The sequence below is a fragment of the Microcaecilia unicolor genome, chromosome 11, assembly GCF_901765095.1.
Source record: "Microcaecilia unicolor chromosome 11, aMicUni1.1, whole genome shotgun sequence".
NCBI lineage: Eukaryota > Metazoa > Chordata > Amphibia > Gymnophiona > Siphonopidae > Microcaecilia > Microcaecilia unicolor.
Genome location: NC_044041.1, coordinates 136,885,199 through 136,913,122, shown reverse-complemented (window position 1 = coordinate 136,913,122; position 27,924 = coordinate 136,885,199). Strand labels below are relative to the sequence as shown.

Here is a 27,924-nt window from a genome sequence, read left to right as displayed (position 1 = left end):
TATAATAATTTTTTAAGTGATATTCAATTGTTATTTCATGATATTTATATCTACACTAGTAAAAAAGGTCCTCTTCACTGCCGTCGCTGTGCCTGAAAAAGGGTTAAACATGGGGAGGGGGAGGGAGGAACGGAGAGGAGGGCTGTCGATCGGGGAGCTGAGGGTGGGAAGGAGTGGAGGGACCGTCCGAGAGCTGCCTGGCTGCAGTGCTGCTGCACAAAGCAAGGAGTAGGAAAGGTAGGCGGTGCGTTTGGGGGGCAGCAGCCAGGGGAAGGTCAAGGTTGGGCTCGGGAGGCTTAGCCTCCCCAAGCCTCTTATACGGGGCGCCTATGACTGTCCTCCCATCAATTCTCCTCTGCCCTGCCCTCCCCTTCCTCCCTCCCTTCGATGTCCCGCGATTCTCTCCTCCTGACATCATCTCGCCTCCAGCGTTCCCTTCCCCCTCATTGTTCCGCCCTCTGACGTCATTAAGTTTTGACGTGAGGGTGGGACAATGAGTGGGAATGGATGTTACGAACCCAGGCATCCACACGTAGAATGTTAGCGTGTAGTAAATTTAAAACAAATCGGAGAAAATGTTTCTTCACCCAATGTGTAATTAAACTCTGGAATTCATTGCCGGAAAATGTGGTGAAGGCGGTTAGCTTAGCAGAGTTTAAAAAGGGGTTGGACGGTTTCCTAAAGGACAAGTCCATAAACCGCTACTAAACAGACTTGGAAAAATCCAAAATCCCAGGAATAACATGTATAGAATGTTTGTACGTTTGGGAAGCTTGCCAGGTGCCCTTGGCCTGGATTGGCCGCTGTCGTTGACAAGTTGCTGGGCTCAATGGACCCTTGGTCTTTTCCCAGTATGGCATTACTTATGTACTTATGAGGTGCAAATTATTATATAGGATATGGGAAGCTTTCAAATAAATTAAAAAGCTGTCCAATAAATGAAAAAAAACAAAAACATTTTGTCCTTCACCTTTTAAGGCACTGCCTATCCAACTGAAACAGCTTTAGAGTTGTTACAGATGGACCAACAATAAAATAAAAAAACAACAAAACCGACAATGTGGATGCAGAAGCTCATAGGTTTGCTTGCTTTGTTTTTAGTGAATGTGGATGATGGATGCGCTGGAAAGGGGAAACTTAGATAGTCCTAATTGGCTTCCTTGTTTACAGTGGACTAGATAAGCTCACTTCCACTCCTGTTTATTAAACGTCCGACTCCTTGCTATTAAACCTACCACGCCGAGACTGTTATTTCCGGTTCCACCTCTAGCTACAGCTCCCTCCGCATTCAAGCCTCGTGCTAGGGTTCCAATAGCTTCTCTCGTTGTTCAATACCATTCTGGGGCTCCAATAGGAGAGAATGTTTTAGGTGAATCAAGTGACGTCTTCTTCTCCATCATCGGGAGGCAGAATCGCCCCTTCTCCCGCACCTCACGTTGTGTTGCTTTTCTTGGGTATTAGTTGGGCTGCGAAGTTTTACGCCACCTGGCAGCGAGTAAGTATGTGGCGTATGTTTGGATGCTCTTTCTTTTGACGTGTGTATGTAAATATATGATTTTCCCTCTTCTTAAAAAAATATTTTCGTATATGAGCCCACTCTTGTATTCTTATTTAGGTTTTTAAGTGAATTTATAAATTATCAGTCTCTGCACTGAAATTTTTCACGATTGCATTTGTATGCATTACCTTTCCCTTTCAACGATTTCATTTTGGTTTCTCTGCTTTTATCCTGGTTCATAATTTAAGGATTCTTTCTGTGGCTACTTCCTCAGTGCGTGGTGTGAAGGAGCCTTGCTCTCCAAAGTTTCAGTAGGTCTTTCGGTGGAGTTAACTTTGTTGACACGGATAAAGCGGCCACCCCATAGGAACGTATCTGCAGTATCCAGTGGTAATCCATCTCCTGTTTTATCTTTGATCCTCGCTAGTACGCTTCGAGCTAGTGGTCAACCTTCAGGGTCCTTTCCCTTCTCTCGCTGTCTCCCTCTGGTCCTGCATCCGCGGCTTTGTTCTCTCTCTATATATGACTGCTTTTAGTACTAGAACTTCTCTGTAAAATCTTAAGGGGTCCTCAAGTCACCACCTTGTCCCATCTCCAGGGGATCCTTTTATTCCCTGAATGGATACCAGTTCACCCCCCCCCCCCCCCCCCAATGTTGAGGAAGAGGTAGTTTGTCTCCAGCAAACCTCCTATCCAGGGTAATAATGCGTGATGTAAGCAGTCATCACCATAACAGTTACCTTATCCAGCCTGCTCTATTCCTAACATACTTTCTCAAGCATCTCTCCGGGGGGGGGGGGGGGGGGTAAATTTTGCATGTACTGTTGCAGCAAACATTGGGCCTTATGATTGTCCCGTCTGAGAGCATAGATTGAGTCAGTGTTGCACACTTCCTTCTAGGAGAGAGAGGGAAGAATTGATAGGTAGTGCTTTTTCTCTCTCATTTTTTGTACCATATGAAGTGTACTGTTGTGGTTCTAAGTGATGACTGCAATATTTCCCAGAACTCAGGGCCAGATGCACTAAACTTAACGAGCCCTTAACAAGCCATTAATAAGCAAGTAGTAAACCCTGGCATGCACTAAACACTTTTTTCCAACGACGGTAGCAGCTAACGAAAATGGAATGCAGATGAGCAAATCGTGTAGAAACCCTATTGTAATGAGATGCACTAACCTTTTTCGATTGCCTTAACGCAGGAAAATCTAACGAGAGGTCTGTACCTCTTGTTGGGGTTGTGCGGGATTGGAAAAATTATTAAAATGTAAAAAAAAAAAAAATCGGGGGGGGGGGGGCTAAAATGGCCAAGTGCTCATCATGGACGGCCATTATGGCCGTTCTACACCCAAAAAACCGCCCAAGTGCTCGTCACTTTATTGATAAATGTTCAATAAGGATTTCATACAACTTAAAAAAGTGGAAAAAAAAATCCAAGTTCTTGTCCTTTTTTTTTTTTTTTTTTAAACAAAACTTATTAGGATTGGAACCCACCACCTCTGGATTACAAGACCGCTGCTCTAACCACTCGGCCACAACTGTACTTGGATGTCCCTCCCTTACTTCCAGGTCTCTGAGCTGAGTGAAGCACAGCCAAAAAGGACGTTTTTATTATTGCGGGGTTGAATGTCCAACAACAACAAAAAAAAAGTCCATTTTGTGCGCCCCCCCCCCCCCCCCCAATAATAAAAACGTCCTTTTTTGCCGTGCTTCACTCAGCTCAGAGACCTGGAAGTAAGGGAGGGACATCCAAGTACGTACAGTTGTGGCTGAGTGGTTAGAGCTGCGGTCTTGTAATCCAGAGGTGGTCAGTTCAAATCCCACTAATAGCTTTATTAAAAAAAAAAAAAGATGAGCACTTGGATTATTTTTGTCATGCGCAGAGCAGCCAGCATAACGCTTTGCTGCTCTGCGCATGCTTGACCGGCGGATTGGCCGACAGTTTTACGGCAAGTGTGAAAGTACAGATATACTGACACTAGGAAAAAATGCCCGTTTCTGAGCGGAATGAAACGGGCGCTAGCAAGGGGCCCCCTCTCTCCGTCCTTCGAAGCTACTTGCCTTGTTCGCTGTGGACCGTTTCGGCCCTCGAGTGTCAATAGCTCCGCCCTCGACGTCATGACGTTTTGACGCGAGGGCGGTGCAGACACTCCAGGGCACACCGGATATCTCGGGCGCCTCAACTTCCGTGGAGGCTTCAGAACGTTGGGGTTGCCTTTTATATATATAGATAGTCACAAACCTTTGATCTGTACACAAGATTTGATTAACACACAGTAGGAGTGTTCTAAAGCAGTGGTTCCCAAACCTGGTCTTGGTGGCACTCCAGCCAGTCAGGTTTTCAGGATATCCACAATGAATATTCATGAGAGATTTGCATGCAGTGGAGGCAGTGCATGCAAATCTCATGAATATTCATTGTGGATATCCTGAAAACCTGACTGGCTGGAGTGCCACCAAGACCAGGTTTGGGAACCACTGTTCTAAAGGATTAAAGCTGTGAATAAGCATGAATTGCAATCAAGAAACATGTCTGTCATGACTCTTGGAGCTTGGTAATTAGAAGCCCCAATATCATGGAGTTATAACCCTGGCACAGCAATCACCTGAAGTCTCTATTATTTTATGAAGTCTCTTTTATTGAATAAATCACAGATAATTTACTCACAGATAGATGTTCAGGATACAGAGACTTCTTAATCTGGAGGCTGTGGGAGGTGGAGATCTGAAGAGAGGTAGTTGTATTGCAGGGGGTGGGGAAGGTACTTGAACAGGTAGAAATAGTCCAAAGCTGGGTGACTGGAATGTGCGATATCTCATTTGGAAGGAGATATTCTCAGGGTAAAAATCCAGGTTCTTTACAGGGAGTTCTCAGCAGGACAGAGCTGTCTGGAGCAAGATGGTGTTAGCTCCATGTCCCTGGCTAGATGGTGTTGGAATGCCTCGTGGCTGAAAGGACAAAGAGGTATTGGGGCTTTCCACAGGCTCAGGGAGGAGCAGATAGAGGCCAATTGGAACAGAGCCTGCCATCGGGTAGCAAGGGGTAGTCCTAGAGATAGGAGGGAAAGGTCATACCTGGCTGACCTCTGAGGACAGAGATAGTAAGACTGAACAGGAAGTGACAGCAGGAAGACAAAAGAGCCAAGCTTGGCAGAGAGAGAGAGGTCTGGGCAGCCTCACAACCAGTGGTAACAGTTCTTACACAGCCAAACAAGTGTGGTTGCACTGCCTGTGAACTACATTACCCACTGTATTTTTTGCAGTGAGAAACTGCAGCAATGATAGTCCTTGGAACTGAGAATAACAGTAAAAGCATTACACACATTTTAGGATCACGTTATAAACTAGTGCGAGGCTGTCGGAGGACAGAACAATGTCAACTAAAATTAAATTAATTTCAAGGTCTGCAAGTCTCTTATAATGGGTTTAAATGTCTGTATGTTACAAATTCTGTACATGAATGAGGAAGTGAAAGCTACCATGGTTTACTGTGTTTGCTTCCTAAGTGATCAGCCCGAGGGAGCTGTATGATATGCGTCTGTTCTCTCGCTCTCCTCTGTAGCTCTATCAAATATCTGATTTTTTTTTCCCCTGAAGACAAGGAGAATGTTGCCCATTTATCCATCACCTTCAAGACATTAGCTCTCTGATATGCATCAATCCTCATCCTTCTTGACCTATCTGCTGCTTTTGACACTGCTGATCATCACTTGTTCCTTGATACAAAGTCCTTAGTTGGATTTTGGGGCGCTGTTCTGTCTTGGTTTTCTTCTTCTTTCCAATCGCACTTTTAGTGTATGTCCTGGTAGATCCTCAACTGCTCCTCCCACTGTCAGTCAGTGTACCTCGTGAGACTTCAACAGACAGTTCAAGCGATACCGTGCTAGTTTAGAATATGGCAAGGTGGATCATGATGCATAGAGTCTGGAAATTTGTTCCAGGAAAGTGGAGTTGGTAGTGTGAGGAAAAGGGCACATATCTGATAGAGTTTATGGGAAAAGTTAATTGGCAGGAATCCCCAAACCTTTCATTAAAAGGGCCACATAAGACATTTCCAAATCACTGAGAGCATTTGAGACAGTGGTTTCCCACTCAGTAAAGAGTTTACTGGTCATGGGAAATGGAACTAAAGCAAGGACACCCGAATTATAGCTACGTCTTGCAAGGTTCCGCGTTAGGAGTTACGGATCAAGAAAGGGATCTGGGTGTCGTCGTCGATGATACGCTGAAACCTTGCTCAGTGTGCTGCTGCGGCTAGGAAAGCGAATAGAATGTTGGGTGTTATTAGGAAGGGTATGGAGTCCAGGTGTGCGGATGTTATAATGCCGTTGTATCGCTCCATGGTGCGACCGCACCTGGAGTATTGTGTTCAGTACTGGTCTCCGTATCTCAAAAAAGATATAGTAGAATTGGAAAAGGTACAGCGAAGGGCGACGAAAATGATAGTGGGGATGGGACGACTTTCCTATGAAGAGAGGCTGAGAAGGCTAGGGCTTTTCAGCTTGGAGAAGAGACGGCTGAGGGGAGATATGATAGAAGTGTATAAAATAATGAGTGGAATGGATCGGGTGGATGTGAAGCGACTGTTCACGCTATCCAAAAATACTAGGACTAGAGGGCATGAGTTGAAGCTACAGTGTGGTAAATTTAAAACGAATCGGAGAAAATTTTTCTTCACCCAACGTGTAATTAGACTCTGGAATTCATTGCCGGAGAACGTGGTGCGGGCGGTTAGCTTGACGGAGTTTAAAAAGGGGTTAGATAGATTCCTAAAGGACAAGTCCATAGACCGCTATTAAATGGACTGGAAAAATTCCTCATTTTTAGGTATAACTTGTCTGGAATGTTTTTACATTTGGGGAGCGTGCCAGGTGCCCTTGACCTGGATTGGCCACTGTCGGTGACAGGATGCTGGGCTAGATGGACCTTTGGTCTTTCCCAGTATGGCACTACTTATGTACTTATGTACTTATGATACACAAATTCATACTCCCGAGCCCTGCATCAGCACTCTTTCCCCCCCCCCCCCCCCCCCCACTAGCCCACCCTATGAGAGGTGGTGTATGGCAGAGCTAAATAGTTATTGTGGGGGTTTGGAAACAGTTATGATGATTGGCTGACTTTTGTCCCAAACTCTGGAGATATTTATTGTAGCTCATTTTATTTTACCTTATTCCAGGGTTATTGCTACTTTTCATGGCTCAGAGAAAGAGGAGTAAGACTTGAACAGTAAGGAAGAATACAGGAAAAGACACTGAGTCAATTCTTGAACCGTAGAAGGGAGAGAGGGAGAGAAAGCAAAAAAGGCTTGCTCTAGTGGATGGATCTGACCTGTGAACCGGAACAGTATGGAGTACCAGGAAAACTTGCTTTAAGGGGAGCCTTGGAGAGAAAGTAAAAGATAGGTAATGAGGTGCTGCAGCGTGAATGCATTTGTAAGAAAAGCTTGATTTGCATGCAGGTGAGGTGGCAATATAATGACTTAATAAGTTCTCCAGCTGAATGTTGGTTACATTTTATGTGGAGTATGTGACTCTTATCCTACTCTCTATGGAGAAACCCATATTGCTGATCTCATCCTGCATGTCTTAGTCTAAGGAGTCCTCGTGTGTCTAACTCATGCTTTCTTTACAAATACATATAGAGATAGAATGTGATTGAAGGCCTGTAGCAATGTTTCCTTGTCATCAGCAGCAGATGAATCCATTACGAATGGGTTGTGTCCACCTACCAGCAGGGGGAGATAGAGAACACTGAAAACCATAGTGCTCTAGGACGGCTAGCTCCATCTGCCTCTCAGTATTTCTCTATCTCCCAGCAGGGTTGAACGCAGCTTGTTCAGCTCCTTGAAAATTCTGCCTGGGGTGGCTCCTGTGCTTTGGCCAGTTGTAGCAGGGGTGTTGTGGCTAAGTGGAGCCCACTTTGAAGGCACATAGGTTTCCCCTTCCCCTGCCTTCCCCTTCCCCTGTGTGGATGCAGGCATATAGGTTCGCCCTTTCCCTGCCTTTCCCACCCTCTTCTGCCTCCGGAGTACCTCTGTAGCTGTTTGCCTCCAACTTTCCTCACAGCGTTAAAAAAAAAAAAAATTGCGCTTTGACAGCGCTGCTGTTTCTGAGGCTTTTCCTGACTGTGCAGCGTGACCAGAGCTCGTGGACTCGGTTCTTTGAGGTAAGAGCGGTATTCAGCTCCTCCAGGGAGGGCCCGCGGACGGCGTTCCGATCGGGGTGATTTTGGTGCGAAGCCGCCATTTTGAATTTTATTCCTCCGGTTTTCGGCGATGGCTGCTGAGGGAGTTAAGCGCTGTTCCCGTTGTGGCAAGCGCAGATCAGCAGCGGGGCTCTGTAAAACGTGCTGTTTAGACGGTAGAGCCAGTACGAGCATGGCGAGCGATGATTCTTCCCGCTCGATGGAGCTGGCAGCGGGCGCCATCTTGGAAGCGCCGCATGGCTCGACCCCCGCGGTTGCGGAGGAGTCTGAGAGCAGAGGGGCGCCTCGGGCCGAGGCTACCAGAGGAACTCCGTTCCCCGTGGCTCCTAATTTGGAGACAGGAGGTCAGGGTGTGTTTTTCTCTCTCGTGTTTGTGCTTACTTTACATAAAGCCTTCATGCTGAAAAGAGCTCTGCCGCAGGTGTCTGACACTGCGTTGCTACCTGGTCCCCCTCTGACTGATGATGGCCCGGGGCTGATATCAGACATGGATTCCCCTGAGCGTTGGATGCACGCTAAGCATAGACGGTTAAATTCCCCATTGGAAAGTGGCTGTGGGGACTCTGAGGGATCTGGCAGGCCTTCGTGGTCTGAGGAGCCAGAGGAAGGTGCCGGTTTGCCACTGGATCTAGATGATCCCACTGCGGTTCGGAGTTTCCACCACGATGAGCTGCCAGCACTTATCTCTGATGCCTTACAGGCCCTCTCTATTGATGATCCTGTTAAAGGAGAGGCCTCCTCTAGTAATCCGAGGATGGCAAGTACTAAGAAGCCTGCTCGAGCCTTTCCTTTGCATGACTCCATCCAAGAGCTTATTTCTGCTCAATGGGCTGACCCTGAGGGGCCCTTGAAAGTGGCCAGGGCGATGGGGCATCTTTACCCTCTGAGTGAGGAGCACTTGGCCCGTTTTGGGATGCCTAAAAGGGATGCCTTAGTCACGGTGGTGACAAAAAAGACCACCCTCCCAGTAGAGGGAGGGGTCGCCCTGAAGGACGTTCAGGATCGGCGGCTGGAATCAGCGCTAAAATGGTCCTTTGAGATTTCGGGCCTTAAGGGTGTCTGTTTGCAGTTCTTATTCTGCTCGAGCCTGCCTCTCTTGGTTTCAACAGGCAGTGGAACAGCCCGTGGATGGTGCAGAGTCCCTCGCTGAGGTTGCACCACGAATGGAGTCAGCCTTGTCATTTTTAGCTGACGCTCTCTATGATATGGTCAGAGCTTCGGCTAAACAGGTGTCTGTGGCGGTATCCGCCCGCCGCCTTCTATGGCTACGGCATTGGGCAGCTGACATGGCCTCTAAGCAAAGGCTGGTTAAGTTGCCCTTTCGGGGCCTTCTGTTATTTGGAGAGGAGTTGGAGAAGATTGTTAAAGACCTGGGGGATGCTAAACCCCAGAGATTACCTAAGGATAGGCCGCGGCCTTCTTCCAAGGGTCAGGTGGTTCCCTCCTCCTCCAGACCTCGCTTCCGTGAAGCTAGAAGGTATCGCCCGGGGTGCTCTGCTGGGTTTACTCAACGTGCCCATTTTCAGCAGAGGAACTCCTTTCGCTCGGACAAACGCTTCACAGCGGCAGGCTCAAGGCCATGAGTTCAGGGCCGTCCTCCACAATGATGGGACGCCGGTCCACGCCTCCTTTACAACTGTAGGAGGACGCCTTTCCCTCTTTCTCGAGGAGTGGACCAAGATTACCTCAGATCAGTGGATCCTGGACCTCATCAGAGAAGGTTACCGATTGGAATTCGGTGCCCTGGTGAGAGACGTGTTTGTGGAGTCCCGATGCGGCACTGCCTTTAAACGGGCAGCGGTAGAGGAGACCTTACAAGTCTTGTTGCACCTTGGAACGGTGATCCCTGTGCCTCCCGCCGAACACGGCTGCGGTCGTTACTCCATTTATTTTGTGGTGCTGCAAAAAGGTGGGTCTTATCGGCCCATTCTCGACTTAAAGAAAGTCAACGAGTCACTAAGAGTGCTGCATTTTCACATGGAAATCCTGCGCTTTGTCATTCAGCCAGGAGAGTTCCTGACGTCTCTGGACCTGAAAGAAGCTTACTTGCACATTCCTATATGGCCCCCGCACTAATGGTTCCTCCGGTTTGCGGTGTTGGGAAAACATTTCCAGTTTCGGGCCTTGCCTTTTGGCCTCGCCACAGCTCCCTGAACCTTTTCCAAGGTAATAGTGGTGGTAGCTGCATTTCTCAGGCGAGAGGGTATCCGGGTTCACTCGTACCTCGACGACTGGCTCATCAGAGCGTCACATAACAGCCAGAGTGGTCTCAGTACTGCAATCTCTGGGCTGGGTCGTCAGTATACCCAAAGGTCACCTGACCCCCTCTCGATCTGTAGAATATTTGGGGGTCCGGTTCGACACGGCCTCGGGGTTTGTCTTTCTACCCGACCAAAGGCGGTGCAAGCTTCAGAATCAGGTCCGTCTGCTCCTGCGGATTGCTCGCCCCGAGCTTGGGACTTTGTCCAGCTGTTGGGGTCGATGACGGCCACCTTGGAAGTGGTGCCATGGGCGAGAGTGCACATGAGACCTCTGCAGATTGCCCTGCTTCAACGATGGTCTCCTATGTCCCAGGATTATTAATGCAGACTCGCGTGGCTCCCTGCGGCCCGACTCAGTATGGAGTGGTGGCTCTCAGACAGCATGCTGCGGCGAGGAATGCCACTAGCGCTTCCCGATTGGTGCCTGGTGATAACGGATGCCAGCCTGAAGGGCTGGGGAGCACATTGCCAGGGAAGCTATGCCCAGGGTCTGTGGACACCCAGGGAAACGGGGTGGTCCATCAATCGCTTGGAACTGAGAGCGATATGCCAGGCTCTTCTGGCCTTTCACAAGACTCTGGAGGGACAACATGACAGCAGTGGCCTACATAAATCGTCACGGCGGCACTCATGCCAAGCACTGGCTGCAGAGGCCGCTCAGATATGCCACTTGGCCGAGCTACATCTGCAGCTTCTGTCAGCAGCTCACATAGCAGGTCAGAGCAACGTGCAAGCCGATTTTCTAAGCAGGTATCAAATCGACCCTGCGGAGTGGGAACTGGCAGACGAAGTGTTCCTTCAGTTGTGTTCCAAATGGGGAACACCCGTAGCAGATCTTATGGCCTCAAGCACAAATGCCAAAGTCCCATCCTTTTTCAGCAGATGGAGATATCCTCGCTCGGCGGGGTTGGATGCCTTGGCTCAACCCTGGCCTCCGGGCCTCCTGTATGTGTTCCCTCCTTGGCCCTTAATAGGGCGGCGACTCCTGCGAATTTGGCTGCATCAAGGAGTGGTGATCCTCATTGCCCCAGGCGGCCATGGTATGTGGATGCTGGTGGAGGCTCCCCTTCCCTTGCCTCTGGTACTGAACCTGTTGATGCAGGGTCCGGTGACCGTGGAGGATCCATGCCGCTTTGGTCTTACGGCATGGCTATTGAGAGGGCGCAATTGAGAGACAAGGGCTATTCTAACAAGGTCATCTCCACTCTCTTGCAGGCCCGCAAGCGTTCCACTTCCGTGGCCTATGCTCGGATCTGGTGCCAGTTTGAGGCTTGGTGTGCTTCTAAAGCGTTCACACCCATGCGGGCTTCTGTCTCACCGATACTTGACTTTTTGCAGGATGGTGTACAAAAAGGCTTGGCCTATAATTCCCTGCGTGTTCAAGTGGCAGCGTTGGCATGTTTTCGGGGGAAGGTCTCTGGCCTCTCCCTGGCTGCACATCAGGACATTGCATGGTTTCTTAGAGGGGTTCTTCGGCTCCGGCCTCCCGTGCGGCCGTGCCCCTTGTCCGACTTGGAACCTGAGGCTAGTATTAAAGGCTCTTCAGTGTTTGCCCTTCGAGTCGCTGAGGTGAGCTTCGGAGAAGGATGTGACTCTAAAGACAGTCTTTTTGGTGGCCATTACATCAGCTAGATGGGTGTCTTGAGCTTCAGGCGCTGTCCTGTTGAGACCCATTTCTGCAATTCTCAGTCTGGAGTTATGGTACGTACTATGCCTTCCTTCCTGCCTAAGGTGGTTTCAGCATTTCACCTAAACCAGCCTATTTTTCTGCCCTCCTTTACTAGGGAGGAGTTTCCGGAATCCTTTGGGCAGTTGCACCTTCTAGATGTGCGCAGGGCTCTGTTGCAGTATCTGCAGATGTCAAATGCTTTCAGGACCTCTGATCACCTTTTTGTATTGTTGTCAGGTCCTCGCAGAGGGTCTCCAGCGTCTAAAGCCACTACAGCCCGTTGGCTTAAGGAAGCCATTTTTTCTGTATATCTGCTGTCTGGCTGGCCTCCGCCTGATGCCTTTAAGGCACATTCCACAAGAGCTATTTCCTCCTCTTGGCCTGAGACGGGAGCACTCTCTCTTCAAGAGATATGTAATGCAGCTACTTGGGCTTCTAAGCTCTCTTTTGCCCGTCATTACAGGTTGGATGTGGCTGCCAGGAGGGACTCGCTTTTTGGAGCACAAATGCTTGCGCGTGGTGTGGCTTGTTCCTGCCCTATCTAGGGATTGCTTTGATACGTCCCATTCGTAATGGATTCATCTGCTGCTGATGACAAAGAAAGGAAAATTAGGTTTTTACCTTGGTAATTTTCTTTCCTTTAGTCACAGCAGATGAATCCATGATCCCTCCCTGATTGACTCTGTTTTGTGTTCAGTTTTTCCTGCAGATATGTTCCCTCATTGGGAGAAGTTGGAAAACAGTCTTCAGGATTTCTGTTCTACTACAGGAGTTTGAGTTCGTCCCTCCTTTGTGTTATTGCTCCTATTCAGGGGCATTCGTTCGCTGTGAGGAAAGTTCATGTTATGCTACTTTGCGGTTTAACACTGCTTTTGAAGCTTCAAACTACTGAGAGGCAGATGGAGCTAGCCGTCCTAGAGGCACTATGGTTTTCAGTGTTCTCTGTCTCCCCCTGCTGGTAGGTGGACACAACCCATTCGTAATGGATTCATCTGCTGTGACTAAAAGAAAGAAAATTACCAAGGTAAAAACCTAATTTTCCCTTGTCAGATATCTTTCATTAGGTTCATAGGTTATCTTCATAGGTTGCAATACTCTTTTAATGAGCCAACAAACTTATAAGGTTTCAAGATGCCCACATCTCTGCTGAAGTTAATTACTTTCACTGTTGTTGTCTTGAGATATTTTTTGTATTTGGAGGGGCAGAATGGGCCAGTTTACTTTTTTAACAGATGTGGGGGATATGTTCAACAAATGGCTATTACGGTGAATTGGTTAACAGCTAGAAGAGTGAATTGTTCTGATTGTCCTGCTGAAGAGCAGTAATTAAGACTGAATAAACATAAAACAATTGATCCATATTATAGTTACGAAGAGCATGTTTTAGCATGGAGTGGAGGAGTAGCATAGTGGTTAGTGCAGTGGACTTTGATCCTGGAGAACTGAGTTCGATTCCCACTGCAGCTTCTTGTGACTCTGGGCAAGCCACTTAACCCTCCATTGCCTCTGGCACAAAATAAGTACCTGAATATATGTAAACCGCTTTGAATGTAGTTGCAAAAACCTCAGAAAGGCGGTATATCAAGTCCCATTTCCCTTTCCTTCTTCTTTCCTCCCAAATTCTGTTGAGTGTCTACCAGCTTCTTGGTACTCCATAAGCCATGAGTTTTCATATACAGTGGGGGAAATAAGTATTTGATCCCTTGCTGATTTTGTAAGTTTGCCCACTGACAAAGACATGAGCAGCCCATAATTGAAGGGTAGGTTATTGGTAACAGTGAGAGATAGCACATCACAAATTAAATCCGGAAAATCACATTGTGGAAAGTATATGAATTTATTTGCATTCTGCAGAGGGAAATAAGTATTTAATCCCTCTGGCAAACAAGACCTAATACTTGGTGGCAAAACCCTTGTTGGCAAGCACAGCGGTCAGACGTCTTCTGTAGTTGATGATGAGGTTTGCACACATGTCAGGAGGAATTTTGGTCCACTCCTCTTTGCAGATCATCTCTAAATCATTAAGAGTTCTGGGCTGTCGCTTGGCAACTCGCAGCTTCAGCTCCCTCCATAAGTTTTCAATGGGATTAAGGTCTGGTGACTGGCTAGGCCACTCCATGACCCTAATGTGCTTCTTCCTGAGCCACTCCTTTGTTGCCTTGGCTGTATGTTTTGGGTCATTGTCGTGCTGGAAGACCCAGCCACGACCCATTTTTAAGGCCCTGGCGGAGGGAAGGAGGTTGTCACTCAGAATTGTACGGTACATGGCCCCATCCATTCTCCCATTGATGCGGTGAAGTAGTCCTGTGCCCTTAGCAGAGAAACACCCCCAAAACATAACATTTCCACCTCCATGCTTGACAGTGGGGACGGTGTTCTTTGTGTCATAGGCAGCATTTCTCTTCCTCCAAACACGGCGAGTTGAGTTCATGCCAAAGAGCTCAATTTTTGTCTCATCTGACCACAGCACCTTCTCCCAATCACTCTCGGCATCATCCAGGTGTTCACTGGCAAACTTCAGACGGGCCGTCACATATGCCTTCCGGAGCAGGGGGACCTTGCGGGCACTGCAGGATTGCAATCCGTTATGTCGTAATGTGTTACCAATGGTTTTCGTGGTGACAGTGGTCCCAGCTGCCTTGAGATCATTGACAAGTTTCCCCCTTGTAGTTGTAGGCTGATTTCTAACCTTCCTCATGATCAAGGATACCCCACGAGGTGAGATTTTGCGTGGAGCCCCAGATCTTTGTCGATTGACAGTCATTTTGTACTTCTTCCATTTTCTTACTATGGCACCAACAGTTGTCTCCTTCTCGCCCAGCGTCTTACTGATGGTTTTGTAGCCCATTCCAGCCTTGTGCAGGTGTATGATCTTGTCCCTGACATCCTTAGACAGCTCCTTGCTCTTGGCCATTTTGTAGAGGTTAGAGTCTGACTGATTCACTGAGTCTGTGGACAGGTGTCTTTCATACAGGTGACCATTGCCGACAGCTGTCTGTCATGCAGGTAACGAGTTGATTTGGAGCATCTACCTGGTCTGTAGGGGCCAGATCTCTTACTGGTTGGTGGGGGATCAAATACTTATTTCCCTCTGCAGAATGCAAATAAATTCATATACTTTCCACAATGTGATTTTCCGGATTTAATTTGTGATGTGCTATCTCTCACTGTTACCAATAACCTACCCTTCAATTATGGGCTGCTCATGTCTTTGTCAGTGGGCAAACTTACAAAATCAGCAAGGGATCAAATACTTATTTCCCCCACTGTATAGGCTTCCAGGAGTCTTCTCATTTACATTTATCTCCCACAGTCCATGACTGAAAGACTTAGATTATGGGTACACATACATTCTTGGGTCATCTAATATCTTGACTAGAGCTACCATGGACGTCAGCCCTCCCCTAGGGGCTCCCCTGCGCTTGAAACAAATATCTTCCTTGTTGGGCCCTATGTCCTGGGAACATTTTGGGCCAAGTCCTACATCTCCGCTCAAATACTGTCATGATTGAAGTTAGGATTTCCAGGAGTTTTCCTTCACCCTAAATTCCCTCTTGTGGATGGGTTAAATCTGTAACAGTATTATACCATACTTTCTGCTACTGACATTTGTATTGAATATGTTCTTAATTTTATTTCTTGGTTTAATGTGCAGAATATGTTCTTAATTTTATTTCTTGGTTTAATGTGCAGTTACAATGCCTAAAGAAAAGCAGCTCAGCAAAAGCTCAACAGGGAGAAAACAGATGCTAAAAGGAGAAAGGAAAAACCGTGCAGTTGAACACCATCAGAAGAGTAAATCTGAGAACTATGTTGTGGGCCAAGTGCTTGGCAGTTTGTGCCAGACATCGGCTACTAATGTGACCTCAAGTCCACTCATCTCCCTTTTCAGTACTGCAGCCCCAGCAATGCAGCCAGTGTTTGTTCCTGTGGATTGTGCAGCCAGGAAACAAAAAGATGCTTTGGGAGGGAAGAGGACCGGAAGGTCTGAGGGGCAGCCCCCATCATGGCCTCAGGTATTCAAGAAAACAGAAGTGAGCAAGGAGAGGACTCTGATGGGAGCAGAGAAGAAACATGCTCTGGTCTCCACAGATCAGGAAGAGGAGAGGGGATCACAGAGCAGGATCTCCAGGGGAGGTGCCTTCTGGAAGAGAACATCCACCTGCCAGAGACCTAGTACCAAGGAAGGGGGTGAGATTTGTGCCAGGCTCAGCAAGGAAGAGGAATGCATTCGAAACAAGAGAACATTGTTTGTGGGTAATCTGCCTGTCACCTTCACTAAGCAGATGCTGAAGGCCCTCTTCAGAGAGTTTGGCACAGTTGAGTCTGTGCGCTTCCGGTCCATAGCCCGAGCAGAAGCCACCCTCTCCCGCAAGCTAGCCACTATCCAGCGGCAGACACATGCCAAAAGGAATAACATAAATGCCTATGTGGTATTCTGTGAGCAGGCTTCTGCTGCCAAGGCCCTGGTCAAGAATGGAATGGAGGTGGCCAGTGGCTTCCACATCCGTGTGGACCTAGCAAATGAGGCTGCCTCTCATGACAACAGGCTATCAGTGTTTCTTGGGAACCTGCCCTATGAAGTTGAGGAGGAGGGTCTGCGAGAACTCTTTTCTGACTGTGGCCAGGTAGCAGCAGTGAGGATCATCCGGGATAGGGACACTGGCATGGGCAAGGGCTTTGGATATATCCTTTTTAAAGACATAGATGCTGTACAGTTGGCCCTGGGACTGGATGGTGCGAATCTACTTGGGAGGAAGCTGAGGGTCAAGCGCTGTGCAAGAAAAGAGAAAGTGGCAGGAAAACCTGGTGTGAACCAAGTCATAAAGAAGTCTTATGTTACAAAGACTGGGCTGAGCAACAGAAAACTGCAGCCAGCAAATCACTATGTTGGTAGAAGGGCCAAGCTAGGCAAAAATAAAAAAATTGGAAATCCAGCTTCTATAAGCCAGAAGGGTGGCCAGGCAGTGAGGCATAAAACACAAGCTGGAATCTACTAGCACTTCCCTTAAAATTTCCAGGGGCTAAATTTATGGGGTCTGCTTATCAAAATGTGATAATGTGTTTTAATGACATAAATGGCATCTATTTACTTAGGACCTGATATTCAGCCAGTAGCGATCAGCATTTTGCTGACTGCTGCTGGCATTAAACCCAGAAATTCAGTGCCAGGCCATGTCCGATCACTGGCATTGAATTTCTGGGTTTCCTGAGCCGGCTAATGCATAGCTGGTTAAGTGTGATATTTGGCACTTAACTGGCTATGGGTTTCCTTATAAAGATAGGACTTAACTGACCAAATGCTGACTGTGACCTCGGAATGCCCTTAAATAGCCAGTTTTCACTTTGGCACTAACTGGTTAAGTGCCGCTGAAAATTAGCTGCTAGCTCTAAACAGGTGATTTAACCTTCCAGTATCTGGTTCTGGCCAGTTAAAGCGCTTTGAATATTGACCCCATAGTTATTAATATGGAACAATGCGTTATCCTATTTAACAGTAAATGGGTTTATTGAGATGGGTGGCATCTGTTTATGAACATGATTTAATGCATTATAATATACCATGGTACTGTTGGGCTATAGATTTTGAACATATTTGTTTTCTTAGGGAGAAGTTTGAAGCTAGAACAGGAAGGTGCCTATGGTTTCAGTTTATTGTCAAATGTGATGGGAAAACAGTCCTTTTCAAATAGTGTTGACCCAGATGGTCACATGATGCAGCTTCTTTGTCTCTGTTGGATGCAGACAGAGGCATTAAAGTTGGGGTGGAAAGGACTGAGTATTGCCGCTAACTGGTTAAGTGCTGGTTCTGCCTATGCTATGTCTCCAGACTGCCCCTCTCCTGCTCTGTTAGACCCTTTTGAATACCGCCCCCATGGAGTTCAAATTTAAAACTGTTAAGTTACCGTAAAAGTAGGGTTACCATATTGGCCACATCCCTACCCCGCCCACGCCACGTCCCTATCCTACCCCTTTCACACCCATCCACCCCATCCCCTCCCATTCACACCCCTAAGGGTGTCCTATCCTCCCCTCCCCTTACCTTACTATAGTGCCCTGGTGGTCTAATGGCCTCTCTTCGGGGCAGGGAAGAGCCCCCTCTTTCCTGCCCGGAGTGCCTGCATAATGTTCCTTGCTGCTCCAGTCCCAGCGCCAATTCAAAATGGCCACCGAGAGTTGAAGCGGCCTTGTGAGACTTCAACTCTCGGTGGCCATTTTGAATTGGTGCCGGGAGCGTCACCAAGGAACAGTATGCAGGCACTGGGGGCAGGAAAGAGGGGGCTCTTTCCTGCCCCGAAGAGGTAACTAGACCACCAGGGCAGTATAAGGTAAGGGGAATGGAGGATAGGACACCACTAGACCCACCTGTTTGTCTGGAAATCTGGACAAATGGGCAGGCTGGCAAAACCTGCCCGGTTGCCCGGCCATGTCCTCAAAAAGAGGACATGTCCGGGTAAAACTGGACATATGGTAACCCTACGTAAAAGGCTTTAGGGTATTTTGCAGTAAATCTTTTTTGGCACACTAGCCACATGTTTGGGCTTAGTACCCTTTAGTAAAAGGGACCCTTAGAGAAGAGACTGTATGAAACAATGTTTGGGCTTAGTACCCTTTAGCAAAAGGGACCCTTAGAGAAGAGACTGTATGAAACAATGTTCAATGTGTGGTGCTCCTTTTAAAATAAATATTAGCACTTTGAATGTTGTGTGCAGTTCTGGTCATGATCCCTCAGATTCTGTATAGGTTGTCTAAAATTAGGCATGCAGTTTTGGGCATGGACCACAGATATGCACTTGGCTAAATTGGTGATAATAACTGGCCTCAACAAGCGTTAGTTGGCAGTAATTACTGGTGGTTATGCATGTATCTGTTCTGCACCCCTTTTCTATAATCTATGCACCTAATTCATTTCACATGCAACTCCAAATGGGTGTGGCCAAAGGAGTGTCATAGGTGGGTCATGGGCATTCCCATGATTTATGCATGGACTTATACAATACTTTCATGTCCGTGCTTAAAATTAAGCTTAAAAAATGACAGCCTAGTATTCTATAAAGATCTACGAGGTACTGACTTTATAGAATTTGAAAAAACTTTGCTACTCAACAAAATTATTCAGATATCTTCACAGATGTATAAATATGATTCCATATATATTGTTAAATTTGTTCTCTGTTTCTTTGGAATTACTGACTCTTTCCTATGGAGTTCTGTTTCTATTTTTCCCTTTTATTTTAACCATATAATCGTCTTGAATTGGCTGTTACTAAGATTGGTGATGCAACAGATTTAAAAAAAAATAAACATAGAAACAAACATTAGGAGGCTGCCATGGGCCAAAAGGATCAAGGGCATAAATCTCCACACACTATAATCATTGCACTAAATTCAATAGGTAGTTACCTATTGAATTTAGTGCAATGATTATAGTTTTAAGATGTTTTAAGGTAAGTACACAGTTCAGAAGTTCACTTTGAACTATGTAGTGACTTTGAAATTAGTTCAATGATTATATTGTGTGGAGATTTATGTCCTTGAATCCTTTTGGATCGTGGCAGCCTCCTAACCTTTTTATGAACTTCTATATTGAATCATATTTATACATCTGTGGAGATATCTGGATGATAACTGCATGGCATTTGTCTTTCGATATACTTTCTGCTTTCCAACAAAAATATTTTTCTTGCACTATTTGGGTGGATTTGTAAAATTTACTTAGCACATATCATCCTGACACCTAACTTTTAAGCACCCTATACAGAATTTCCCTTTATTAAAAAAAAATGATACAACAGAACTAGAAAAGGTACAGAGGGGTAATAAGTTTTATTAAAGGTGTGGATACTTGGAAGTTTGTTTTATATTTAGACTTTTTTTGCTTCTTATTCTATATTCCATATTATAGCACAGTAAAAAAATTGAAATAACAATAAATATATACATATGTAATTATACCCATAAGTGTCCTGTACTCTATTTGGCTGCATAAATAGCCAAGCTTTCAAAGGTTGGAGCTTCTTAGCTTAGGGGCACTTTTTACTAAGATGTTTTAAGATCTGGGCTTAATACAGGATTTTCCAGCATATAAAACCCAGATTTTCCATGGCGGTATTGAGGGCTTTTTAAATAATTGCTTTTTACAACTCCCATTCTAATTTTTTAATTAAAAATATTAATGTGAAAACACTGCCTTCTATTAAGGAGATGCTAGGTGCTCCTATGTTAAGTCCACATTATCCAGTTAGTGCATGCTAATCGGAACACACTAGCTGGATGATACTTCGTGCCCATTCCCCCACCCATGACATACCCCCCTCCTAAAAAAAATTACAAAAAAAGTGTGATTAGCATGCGCTAACAGGCAAGTTGGGACTTTGGTAGCCCTTTTTATTTCCTTTGGTCCACATCTACAAAAATCTCCTACACTTGAAGTATGGCAAAGAAACATTGTGCCCCTAAAGCTGCGGCTCCCATTATAGCTACTGCCTCCGTCCAAACTGAATGCTTGGTCCAAGGCAAAATTCTAGTTTCATATAAATATATGCACATTGAATCCTTCATGAAAGAAGTACAAGAATTAAGAGAAGAGGTGGCAAGACTAAGAAGCATCTGTGACAACCAGAAGTTCATCCCAGAGATGCATGTTGAAACATTGGGGATCTCCAACAAAGGGAGTGAAGATCTTGTACAGAAAGAGGACAGCTAGACACAAGTCATCAGATCCTGCAAAATCAGGATACTGGGCTTGATGGACCTTTGGTCTGTCCGAGTATGGCAACACTTATGTAATGTACTTATTTAACAAGCTGTGTTGGAATCTGGAACAAGGACTGGAAACTGGAGTAGTGCTAGAAGCTGTGATGGAGTCAAGAAGCTGTCCTGGAAGCTGGAACAAGGACTGGAAGCTAAAACTGCTGGAAGCTGGAACCAGGGATAGAAGCAGAAGCTGTGCTATAAGCTGGATCTAGGTCTGGAAGCAGGAGCTGTGATGAAGCAAAAACCTTCTGGAAGCTGCAACCAGGACTGGAAGATGTGCTGGAAGCTGGAATCAGGAATGGAATCAGAAATTGTGCTGGAAGCAGGAACCAATGCTGGAAGAAGGAGCTGTGCTGGAAGCAGAAACAGTGCAGGAAGCAGAAACCAGGACTGGAAGTAGCAGTTGTGCTGAAACCTGGAACCATGGCTGGAAGCAGGAGCTATGCTTGAAGCTGAGCTGAAAGTGGGAACCAGGGCATGAAGCATGAGCTGTACTGGAAGCTGAAAAAGGACTGGAAGAAGGAGCTGTGCTGGAAGCTGATGCTGTGCTGAAATCTAGAACTAGGATTGGAAGCAAAAACCATGTTGGAAGCTGAAAGCAGGACTGGAAAAAGCAGTTGTGCTGGAAGATGGAGCTGTGTTGTAAGCTGGAATCAGGAGTTGTGCTAGAAGCTGAAGCTGAGCTGAAAGCTGGAACCAGGGCTGGAAGCAGGAGCTGTGCTGTAAGAAGGAACCAGGACTGGATGCAAGTGCTGTGCTGGGAGCTGGAATGAGGACTGCAGTGGAAGCAGGAGCTGTGCTGGAAATGGGAACCAGGACTAGAATCTTGAGCAGTGCTGGAAGCAGTTCTGCTGGGAGCATGAGGCAGGACTGGTAGCAGGAGCTGTGCTGGAAGCTGGAAACAGGAGCTGTGCTGGAAGCTGCAACTAGGGTTGGAAGCAGGAGCTGTGCTGAAAGTTGGAACTAGATCTGAAAGCAGGAATTGTGCTGGAAGGTGGAACCAGGAATGGAAGCTGGAAAAGGACTGGAAGGAGCTGTGCTGGAAGCTGATGCTGTGCTGAAAGCTAGAACTAGGGTTGGCAGAAGCAATGATGTAAGCAAAAACCATGTTGGAAGCTGAAAGCAGGACTGGAAGAAGCAGTTGTGCTGGAAGCTGGAGCTGTGTTGCAAGCTGGAACCATGATGGGAATCAGCTGTTGTGCTGGAAGCTGAGCTGAAAGCTGGAACCAGGGCTGGAAGCAGGAGCTGTGCTGTATGAAGGAACCAGGACTGGATGCAGGTGCTGTGCTGGGAGCTGGAACGAGGACTGCATGCAGGTGCTGTGCTGGGAGATGTACAATGGTTGGCAGCTGGAGTCAGGACTAGAATCAGAAGCTGTGCTGGGTAATGGAACCAGGAGTGGAAGCAGGAGCTGTGTTGGAAACTGGAACCAGGGATGGAAGCTGGAATCAAGATTGGAAGCTGTAGCTGTTGGAACCAGGGCTGGAAGCAGAAGCTGTGCTGGAAGTTGAAGCTGTGCTGTGAGCTTCAACCAGAGCTGGAAGCAGGATCTGTGGTTGAAGTAAAAGTTGTGCTAGAAGCTGGAATGAGAACTGGAAGGTGAAGATGTGCTGGGATTTGGAACCATAAAGTAGATAATAAACACAGTTATGCACCCTGGAGGCAAAGTCCATAAATCGTGAGGCCCAGGAACGTATGATCTGATATGATATCCTTACGTGCAGAACAGGCCTGGGAAAGGAGGAAAGCCTAAACAAATATGGGAATGTGGTTTAGCAGGTAAGAGAAACCAGATGGCTTTGAAAGAAGACTGGAGGATCCTGGGTAAGATAACTTGTTGAAGCATTGTAAATCATTGTTAAACACAAGTGTATAAAGATAGCTAGTTTTCTCCGAGGACAAGCAGGCTGCTTGTTCTCACGACTGGGTTGACGTCCACGGCAGCCTCCACCAACCGGAAAAAAACTTTGCGGGCGGTCTCGCACGCAGGGCAAGCCCACCGCGCATGCGCGGCCGTCTTCCCGCCCGTGCGCGACCGTTCCCGCTCAGTTTTTTTCTATTCCGCGCTGGAGAGAGACGTGTTATCGTCTCTCTCTTTGTCAGCCCCGGAAACCGGATTGCGGCCTAGCCGTGGCCTTTTTTCTGTTTCGCGTACGCGTTCGAGTATTTTTTCTATCGAATTGAAAAAAAAAGTGTCCTCGTTCTTAGCCGCGAGGGCGCTTCATCACGGCCTTGTGGCCGCGCGGTCGTTTCTTTTTCGGGTGTGCTTTTCACCGCCACCATCGACGACTTTGACTTCGCCGACGCGATTTTTCCATCGATGTCCTCGAAGGTCCTGAGCGGATTCAAAAAGTGTGGTCGGTGCGGCCGCAGATCTTGCAGACCGATACTCACGCTTGGTGCTTCCAGTGCCTCGGGCCGGAGCATAATTGCAAGACGTGCACCTTGTGTCTCGGCTTGAGGAAGCGGACACAGGTGGCGAGGCAAGTTGTTTGGGACCGTCTTTTCGGAACTTGCGCCGGCCCTTCGACGGCATCAGTGTCGACGGCTGGGTCTTCGGTACTGGTACCGATATTGACGAAATCGGCGCCGACCCTGGCACCGACCCCAGGAGTACAGGTACCGTTGGCCCGCTGGCCTGCCGGTGACGGTGGGGGTGAGTGGCCGCGCGGGCAGTCGGCCCCGGCCACTCCCTCTACCCAGAGCCATCGGGACCGAACCCTGTCGGATCCGATTCCTCGAGGCCGGGGGGGGGGGGGGTTCTACCTCCTCTTCGTCTCTTCCACCGAGTGCCGATGACGGGCATCGAAAGAAAGCAAAGAAACACCGTCATCGGTCGCCCACAGCGCACAGGACTGCCAGCTCCGGTACCTCGAGGGATGACTCAACACCCAGGAAGCGGCAGTGCCGAGAGGAGCGTTCCCCCTCAGTTGAAGAGGTGTCGCTGCATCAGTCCGCGGGTACTTCGGTACCGGCCCCCCCTGCCTTTTCCGTCAGCGGGCCTCGACGAGTGCCTCCGAGCCATCCTTCCTGGGATCCTGGAAGGGCTGATGTGCCAGGCTCTGCCGTCGCTGTTGATGGAGGCGCTGGTGTGCTCTGGCCCGATGCCGAGGCCTCCGACGCCGCTTGCGGCACCAGTGTCGATCGCCATGCAGGTGGAGTCCCCGTCGACGTTGATGGAGCTTCGTCCCCGCCGGCGCGGGAGTCCACCGCTCGACACCATCATCGAGGACGTGGTTCCTCACAGTCGAAACGGGCCCGGTTGAGGTCTGAGCTGAAAGAGCTCATGTCCGACACCGAGGAAGAGGAGGCCTCGTGGGGGGAGAAGGAGGACCCCAGATATTTCTCCTCAGAGGAGTCTGTGGGCCTTCCCTCCGACCCCACTCCTTCGCTGGAGAGGAAGCTCTCGCCCCCTGAGAGCCTCTCCTTTGCCTCCTTTGTCAGGGATATGTCTATTTGCATTCCCTTTCCCGTGGTCACTGTGGATGAGCCGAGGGCGGAGATGCTCGAAGTCCTCGACTATCCATCACCACCTACAGAGTCTTCCACGGTGCCGTTGCAGAATGTCCTTAAGGAGACACTGCTTCGGAACTGGCTGAAGCCACTAATCCCACCATCCCCTAGAAAGCGGAGTCCCAATACAGGATCCACTCAGACCCAGAGTTGATGCGGCCTCAATTGCCTCATGACTCGGCGGTCGTGGACTCTGCTCTCAAGAGAGCACGGAGTTCGAGGGATACCGCCTGGGCGGGAGTCTCGCACTCTGGACTCGTTTGGGAGGAAGGCCTACCAATCGTCCATGCGGAACAATGTGAGGCAACTGGCGGACCGGGTCGACAAGCTCTCCCCGGAGCAGTCCAGGCCTTTTCAGGAGGTGGTCAGGCAGCTGAAGGCGTGCAGAAAGTTCCTGTCCAGGGGTATCTATGACACCTGTGATGTGGCATCTCGAGCTGCGGCCCAAGGTATAGTGATGCGCAGACTCTCATGGCTGCGTGCCTCTGACCTGGACAACCGCACCCAGCAGCGACTGGCGGATGTCCCTTGCCGGGGGGATAACATTTTCGGTGAGAAGGTCGAGCAGTTGGTGGACCAACTACACCAGCGGGAAACCGCTCTCGACAAGCTCTCCCACTGGGCGCCTTCAGCATCCACCTCTGCAGGTGGACGTTTTTCCCGGGCCCGGCAGGCTGCACCCTACGTATACAGCAAGCGTAGGTACACCCAGCCGGCCCGAAGGCCTCCTCAGGCACAGGGACAGTCCCAGCGCGCTCGTTCACGTCAACAGCGTGTGCCTAAGCAGCCCCCTGCGCCTCCTCAGCAAAAGCAGGGGACGGGCTTTTGACTGGATCCATGGGAACATAGCCGCCATCAAAGTGTCCGTGCCGGACGACCTGCCGGTCGGGGGGAGGTTGAAAGTTTTTCACCAAAGGTGGCCTCTTATAACCTCCGACAAGTGGGTTCTCCAAATAGTGCGGTGTGGATACACCCTGAATTTGGTCTCCACTCCACCAAATTGCCCACTGGGAGCCCAATCCTTCAGCTCCCATCACAAGCAGGTACTTGCAGAGGAACTCTCCGCCTTTCTCAGTGCCAATGCGGTCGAGCCCGTGCCACCCGGGCAGGAAGGGCAGGGATTCTATTCCAGGTACTTCCTTGTGGAAAAGAAAACAGGGGGGATGCGCCCCATCCTAGACCTTAGAGGCCTGAACAAATATCTGGTCAAAGAGAAGTTCAGGATGCTTTCCTTGGGCACCCTTCTGCCAATGATTCAGAAAGACGATAGGCTATGTTCCCTGGATTTAAAGGACGCTTACACTCACATCCCGATACTGCCAGCTCACAGACAGTATCTCAGATTCCGTCTGGGGACACGGCACTTTCAGTATTGTGTGCTGCCCTTTGGGCTCGCCTCTGCACCACGGGTGTTCATGAAGTGTCTCTTGGTGGTTGCGGCGTATCTACGCAAGCTGGGGGTGCATGTGTTCCCGTATCTTGACGATTGGATGGTCAAGAGCACCTCAGAAGCAGGAGCTCTTCGGTCCATGCAGTGCACTATTCACCTTCTGGAGCTGCTGGGGTTTGTGATAAATTACCCGAAGTCCCATCTCCAGCCAGTCCAATCTCTGGAATTCATAGGAGCTCTGCTGAATTCTCTGACAGCTCAGGCCTTTCTCCCCGAGGCAAGGGCGCAGAATCTCCTGTCCCTCGCTTCCCAGACCAGAGCGTCTCAGCAGGTCACAGCTCGGCAGATGTTGAGACTCCTGGGTCATATGGCCTCCACGGTTCATTTGACTCCCATGGCTCGCCTTCACATGAGACCTGCTCAATGGACCCTAGCTTCCCAGTGGTGTCAGGCTACCGGGAATCTAGAAGATGTCATCCGCCTGGACCTCAGTTGCCGCAATTCGCTGCACTGGTGGACACTTCAGACCAATTTGACCCTGGGACGTCCATTCCAAATTCCGCAGCCCACGAAGGTGCTGACGACTGATGCATCTCGCCTGGGATGGGGAGCTCATGTCGATGGGCTCCACACCCAGGGACTGTGGTCCCTCCAGGAACAAGATCTTTAGATCAACCTCCTGGAGCTCCGAGTGGTCTGCAACGCACTGAAGGCTTTCAGAGATCGGCTGTCCTACCAAATCATCCAAATTTGGACAGACAATCAGGTTGCAATGTATTATATCAACAAGCAGGGGGGCACTGGATCTCGCTCCCTGTGTCAGGAAGCCGTCGGGATGTGGAGTTGGGCTTGCCAGTTCGGCATGCTTCTCCAAGCCACATACCTGGCAGGCGTAAACAACAGTCTGGCTGACAGGCTGAGCAGAGTCATGCAACCGCACGAGTGGTCGCTCCATTCCAGAGTGGTACGCAAGATCTTCCGAGAGTGGGGGCACCCCCTCGGTGGACCTTTTCGCCTCTCAGACCAACCACAAGCTGCCTCTGTTCTGTTCCAGACTACAGGCGCACGGCAGACTGGCGTCAGATGCCTTTCTCCTTCATTGGGGACCGGCCTCCTGTATGCTTATCCTCCCATACCTTTGATGGGGAAGACCTTGCTGAAGCTCAAGCAAGACCATGGCACCATGATTCTGATAGTGCCTTTTTGGCCCCGTCAGATCTGGTTCCCTCTACTTTTGGAGTTGTCGTCCGAAGAACCGTGGAGATTGGAGTGTTTTCCGACTCTCATTTCGCAGAACGACGGAGCGCTTCTGCACCCCAAGCTTTAGTCTCTGGCTCTCACGGCCTGGATGTTGAGGGCGTAGATGTTGCTTCGCTGGGTTTGTCTGAGGGTGTCTCCCGCGTCTTGCTTGCCTCTAGAAAGGATTCCACTAAAAAGAGTTACTTTTTCAAGTGGAGGAGGTTTGTCGTTTGGTGTGAGAGCAAGGCCCTAGAACCTCGTTCTTGTCCTGCACGGAACCTGCTTGAATACCTTCTGCACTTATCAGAGTCTGGTCTCAAGACCAACTCAGTAAGGAATCACCTTAGTGCGATTAGTGCTTACCATTATCGTGTAGATGGTAAAGCCATCTCTGGAGAGCCTTTAGTCGTTCGATTCATGAGAGGCTTGCTTTTGTCAAGGCCCCCTGTCAAGCCTCCTGCAGTGTCATGGGATCTCAACGTCGTCCTCACCCAGCTGATGAAACCTCCTTTTGAGCCACTGAATTCATGCCATCTGAAGTACTTGACCTGGAAGGTCATTTTCTTGGTGTCAGTTACTTCAGCTCGTAGAGTCAGTGAGCTGCAGGCCCTAGTAGCTCATGCTCCTTGTACCAAATTTCATCACAACAGAGTAGTACTCCGCACTCACCCTAAGTTCCTGCCAAAGGTGGTGTTCCATCTTAACCAGTCAATTGTCTTGCCAACGTTCTTTCCCAGACCGCATACCCGCCCTGCTGAACGTCAGTTGCACACATTGGACTGCAAGCGAGCGTTGGCTTTCTATCTGCAGCGGACACAGCCCCACAGACAGTCCGCCCAATTGTTTATTTCTTTCGACCCCAATAGGAAGGGGGTCGCTGTTGGGGAAACGCACCATCTGCAATTGGCTAGCAGATTGCATTTCCTTCACTTACGCCCAGGCTGGGCTGGCTCTTGAGGGTCATGTCACGGCTCATAGTGTTAGAGCCATGGCAGCGTCAGTGGCCCACTTGAAGTCAGCCACTATTGAAGAGATTTGCAAGGCTGCGACGTGGTCATCTGTCCACACATTCACATCACATTACTGCCTCCAGCAGGATACCCGACGCGACAGTCGGTTCGGGCAGTCGGTGCTGCAGAATCTGTTTGGGGTTTGAATCCAACTCCACCCTCCAGGACCTGATTTATTCTGTTCAGGCTGCACTCTGTTAGTTGTTCTTCGTAGGTCATTCTGTTATGCCCTCGCCGTTGCGAGGTTCAATTGACCTAGGTTATTGTTTTGAGTGAGCCTGAGAGCTAGGGATACCCCAGTTGTGAGAACAAGCAGCCTGCTTGTCCTCGGAGAAAGCGAATGATACATACCTGTAGCAGGTGTTCTCCGAGGACAGCAGGCT

At 48.7% G+C, this 27,924-nt stretch overlaps 1 protein-coding gene across 2 annotated transcripts; it reads left to right on the top strand.

The window, feature by feature from the left end:
- Positions 1-1,369: 1,369 nt before the first annotated feature.
- On the top strand, positions 1,370-16,801 carry RBM34 (RNA binding motif protein 34). Of its 2 annotated transcripts, none has more exons than XM_030219109.1 (2): positions 1,370-1,499; positions 15,326-16,801. In XM_030219109.1, exon 2 carries the CDS (start codon positions 15,331-15,333, stop codon positions 16,630-16,632), a length of 1,302 nt encoding a protein of 433 aa, XP_030074969.1. In that variant the 5' UTR covers positions 1,370-1,499; positions 15,326-15,330; the 3' UTR covers positions 16,633-16,801. The 2 variants fall into 2 exon arrangements, with proteins under 2 accessions (XP_030074969.1, XP_030074968.1); XM_030219108.1 differs by having other exon boundaries at positions 1,378-1,495.
- The last annotated feature ends 11,123 nt before the right edge of the window (positions 16,802-27,924 follow it).